The sequence below is a fragment of the Odontesthes bonariensis genome, chromosome 1 (assembly GCF_027942865.1).
Source record: "Odontesthes bonariensis isolate fOdoBon6 chromosome 1, fOdoBon6.hap1, whole genome shotgun sequence".
NCBI lineage: Eukaryota > Metazoa > Chordata > Actinopteri > Atheriniformes > Atherinopsidae > Odontesthes > Odontesthes bonariensis.
The window spans coordinates 47,240,447-47,245,127 of NC_134506.1; the positions used below are offsets into that span (position 1 = coordinate 47,240,447).

At 49.9% G+C, this 4,681-nt stretch overlaps 1 protein-coding gene across 1 annotated transcript; it reads left to right on the forward strand.

Annotated features, from left to right (window-relative positions):
• The first annotated feature begins 497 nt into the window (after positions 1 to 497).
• On the forward strand, positions 498 to 1,720 carry cebpa (CCAAT enhancer binding protein alpha). The gene has a single exon (XM_075468837.1). The coding sequence runs from the start codon at positions 733 to 735 to the stop codon at positions 1,618 to 1,620; it is 888 nt and encodes a 295-aa protein (XP_075324952.1). The 5' UTR covers positions 498 to 732; the 3' UTR covers positions 1,621 to 1,720.
• Positions 1,721 to 4,681: the final 2,961 nt, after the last annotated feature.

Below are 4,681 nucleotides of genomic sequence, written 5' to 3' on the forward strand. Positions count from 1 at the left end.
TTCAGTGTTCTGAGCCCCGCGGAGTGATTTACTCTGTTATTTAGCTGTTGTCTGTCTCAGGGAGGATTTCTGCTGAAGGAACGAGTTAAATGTCAGAAAGCTCAAAGAGAGGCGGAGAGCAGCAGCGCAGAGTCAGACTGCTGGAAGCGCAGTGACAGCGGGCTGAGATCAGTGTGTGTGCGTGAGTGTGCGTGTGTGCGTGTGTTTGTGTGTGTGTGTGTGTGTGCGTGAGTGTGCGTGTGTGCGTGTGTTTGTGTGTGTGTGTGTGTGTGTGTGTGTGTGTGTGTGTGTGTGTGTGTGCGTGTGTTTGTGTGTGTGTGTGTGTGTGTGTGTGCGTGTGTGTGTGTGTGTGTGTGTGTGTGCGTGTGTGTGTGTGTGTGTGTGTGTGTGTGTGTGTGTGTGTGTGTCTGTGTGTATGTGTGCGCGTGTGTGCGCGCGGTGCCCGCCCACCGCCTCCTGCTATATAGCCGCAGTTTGACAGCTCAGAGGTTACTGAGCAGCAGGAATCAGCCCGGCAGCCTGCAGCTTGAAGCCGCTCCGCTCCGCAGGAACTCGGATAAAAGTGTCCGCGCTGAGCTCCAGGCTCCAGGTTCCAGGCTCCAGGTTCCAGGCTCCAGGTTCCAGGCTCCAGGTTCCGACCCGCGCATGCCCGCAGCGCCCTGAGCCCGCCTCGCCCTCTGCACACTGGATTCCCGGAGCTCCTCGCCATGCCTGCCCGGGTTTAGATTCTCCATGGAGCTCTCCAACTTGTACGAGGTCGCCCCCCGGCCCCTGATGAGCAGCCTTCCCCACGGCCAGCAGCTGCCCTCCGGCTACAGAGATCCCGCGGAGCTCGGCGGAGAGATCGGGGACAACGAGACCTCCATCGACCTGAGCGCCTACATCGATCCGGCGGCGTTCAACGACGACTTCCTGGCGGACCTGTTCCACCACAGCTCCCGGCAGGACAAGCTGAAGATGATGAGCGGGGAGTACGACTCGGTGCCGTGCGGCCCGGGGCCCCCGCAGCAGCACTACATGCCCGGCTACATGGAGTCCAAGCTGGAGCCGCTCTATGAGCACAACCCGCCGCGCATCCGGCCGGTGGCCATCAAGCAGGAGCCGCGGGACGACGAGGACCTGGCCCCGGGCGTGCCCCCCACCTACCACCACCCGCACCCGCACGCGCACGCGCACCCGCAGCAGTACTCCCAGCAGCAGCAGATGCCGCACCTGCAGTACCAGATCGCGCACTGCGCGCAGACCACCATGCACCTCCAGCCGGGCCACCCCACCCCGCCGCCCACCCCGGTGCCCAGCCCGCACCAGCACCACCACCAGCACGCGCACGCGCAGCAGGGCGGCCTGAAGCTGCTGGAGCAGCGGGGCAAATCCAAGAAGCACGTGGACAAGAACAGCCCCGAGTACCGGCTGCGGCGCGAGCGTAACAATGTGGCCGTGCGCAAGAGCCGCGACAAGGCGAAGATGCGCAACATGGAGACGCAGCAGAAGGTGGTGGAGCTGAGCACCGACAACGAGCGGCTGCGGCGGCGCGTGGAGCACCTGAGCCGCGAGCTGGACACGCTGCGGGGCATCTTCAGGCAGCTGCCCGACGGATCCTTCAAGCCGCTGGGCAGCTGAGGGCCCCGAGCCGGCCCCGAGCCGGCCCCGAACCGGACTGGGGAGAGCCGGCCCCGAACCGGACTGGTACTGGATTTACTCTGAGCTGAGGGGGGGGGGGGGGGGGGGGAGAGGAGGCTGAACGGACCGAAAACATCTCCAGAACCGAAGCCGCTCCGCTTTCGGGTGTTTCCGGATTTTTTTCCGGATCTTTTCCTCTCCTCCAGCTGCAGAACTCACATCTGCAGAACTCTGGAAACATCTGCAGAACTCTGGAAACATCTGCAGAACTCTGGAAACATCTGCAGCCGCTTCCGGGTGTTTCCGGATCTTTCCTCTCCTCCGGCTGCAGAATGGGACAGAACACTTGTTACTCACTGGACGCAGGTGAACTCGCCGCGTCATCATCTCAGTGACCGAACTCAGACTTGACTCGCGCGCAGGAGACGCGCGCGCTCCCTGTCAGAGAACTCGTTCACGTGCCTTTTTTAAAAACTTTTGTGTAAAAGCCGATAAGCTGGTTCCGCGGAGCCCCGACAGCACTGCGTGTTTCTGGGGTCGTTTCTGTGCCTTCTCCCCGTGTGCAGCGACACGCGCACACATGCAGCTATACGGTGGGGCACGCGCACACAGTGCAGCTAAGGTAGGGCGCGCGCGCACACCAGCCTGTTGCTCCGTCATTATTTGAAACTTCTCCACGAAACTGCAACCTGCAGCTCTCATGTACGCGGACGCACGGACTCGTGCACGTGGGACAGAACTTTTTTTAACAGAGAGAATGACGCAACTGTTGAGAAATGTTTGAAATGTTCTGAGCCTCAGAGGTCAGAGGTCAAAGATCCTCTGAAATGTTCGGAATCATCAGCTGAAAACTGGGTTTCTCTCTTTGTTCCCTGAAAGCTGCACAGATACCAGAGGTGTGAGGGTCTGTGCAGCCTTTTTCTGTATCAGAAAAAGGTAAATGTGAGCAGGTTTCTGTCAGAAAAAGGTAAATGTGAGCAGGTTTCTGTCAGAAAAAGGTAAATGTGAGCAGGTTTCTGTCAGAAAAAGGTAAATGTGAGCAGGTTTCTATCAGAAAAAGGTAAATGTGAGCAGGTTTCTATCAGAAAAAGGTAAATGTGAGCAGGTTTCTATCAGAAAAAGGTAAATGTGAGCAGGTTTCTGTCAGAAAAAGGTAAATGTGAGCAGGTTTCTGTCAGAAAAAGGTAAATGTGAGCAGGTTTCTGTCAGAAAAAGCTAAATGTGAGCAGGTTTCTATCAGAAAAAGGTAAATGTGAGCAGGTTTCTATCAGAAAAAGGTAAATGTGAGCAGGTTTCTATCAGAAAAAGGTAAATGTGAGCAGGTTTCTGTCAGAAAAAGGTAAATGTGAGCAGGTTTCTATCAGAAAAAGGTAAATGTGAGCAGGTTTCTGTCAGAAAAAGGTAAATGTGAGCAGGTTTCTATCAGAAAAAGCTAAATATGAGCAGGTTTCTGTCAGAAAAAGCTAAATGTGAGCAGGTTTCTGTCAGAAAAAGGTAAATGTGAGCAGGTTTCTGTCAGAAAAAGGTAAATGTGAGCAGGTTTCTATCAGAAAAAGGTAAATGTGAGCAGGTTTCTATCAGAAAAAGCTAAATATGAGCAGGTTTCTGTCAGAAAAAGCTAAATGTGAGCAGGTTTCTGTCAGAAAAAGGTAAATGTGAGCAGGTTTCTGTCAGAAAAAGGTAAATGTGAGCAGGTTTCTATCAGAAAAAGCTAAATATGAGCAGGTTTCTGTCAGAAAAAGCTAAATGTGAGCAGATTTCTGTCAGAAAAAGGTAAATGTGAGCAGGTTTCTGTCAGAAAAAGGTAAATGTGAGCAGGTTTCTATCAGAAAAAGGTAAATGTGAGCAGGTTTCTATCAGAAAAAGGTAAATGTGAGCAGGTTTCTATCAGAAAAAGGTAAATGTGAGCAGGTTTCTATCAGAAAAAGGTAAATGTGAGCAGGTTTCTGTCAGAAAAAGGTAAATATGAGCAGGTTTCTGTCAGAAAAAGGTAAATGTGAGCAGGTTTCTGTCAGAAAAAGGTAAATGTGAGCAGGTTTCTGTCAGAAAAAGGTAAATGTGAGCAGGTTTCTATCAGAAAAAGCTAAATATGAGCAGGTTTCTGTATCAGAAAAAGCTAAATGTGAGCAGGTTTCTATCAGAAAAAGCTAAATATGAGCAGGTTTCTGTCAGAAAAAGGTAAATGTGAGCAGGTTTCTGTCAGAAAAAGCTAAATGTGAGCAGGTTTCTGTCAGAAAAAGGTAAATGTGAGCAGGTTTCTATCAGAAAAAGGTAAATGTGAGCAGGTTTCTGTCAGAAAAAGGTAAATGTGAGCAGGTTTCTGTCAGAAAAAGGTAAATGTGAGCAGGTTTCTGTGCAACGTGGCCCCTCCTGTTGAACCGCCGCCACACGTTGCCTTCTGATCCTCCCGGGTGACCTTTGACCTCCGGCGCGCCGCCCTGCAGAGAAACGTTTTCAGGCTTTCTGTGGAAGAAAGAAGCACTTTGTTGTTGTTTGTTCCAAACTTCATGACTCAATTGTAAAATAAGCCTATATATAAATATATATATGAAATACCAAAAAATCTGAAGTATTGTAATAAAAGAACCTTGTTTTATCAGATTCTGTCGGTGGTTCTGGACTTTTTTCTCTCTCCCTGCCGCATTTATTAAGGCAGAAAATCTCAATAATTCCACTTTGCTGGCACCTAAAGGGTTCATTTTTGGAAATTAATTGAAAACTGTATTTATGATCAGAACTGAAGTGGAATAAAAGATTTATGAAAAAAAGTGGAAAAAAATATGAATATATGATGTTTTTAGGTCGTTTTAAAAGGGGACAAAAATGTCCCTTTTCAGAAATTAAGGAGTTTTTTTCATTGTATATGATGCGTTTGAAATTTAAAAAAATAGTCAAAAATGCACAACTGGACCAAATATGATGAGTATCACTACAGTGTGAAATTAGAGGAGAAAGTACAGCCCCCAGAAAAATGTCCCCCATCAGGGATTAGGGTTAAAACACAAAGTTTCATTCACACACAAGATCAGAGTTTAACCTTCAAGATGAGAATATCCACTCA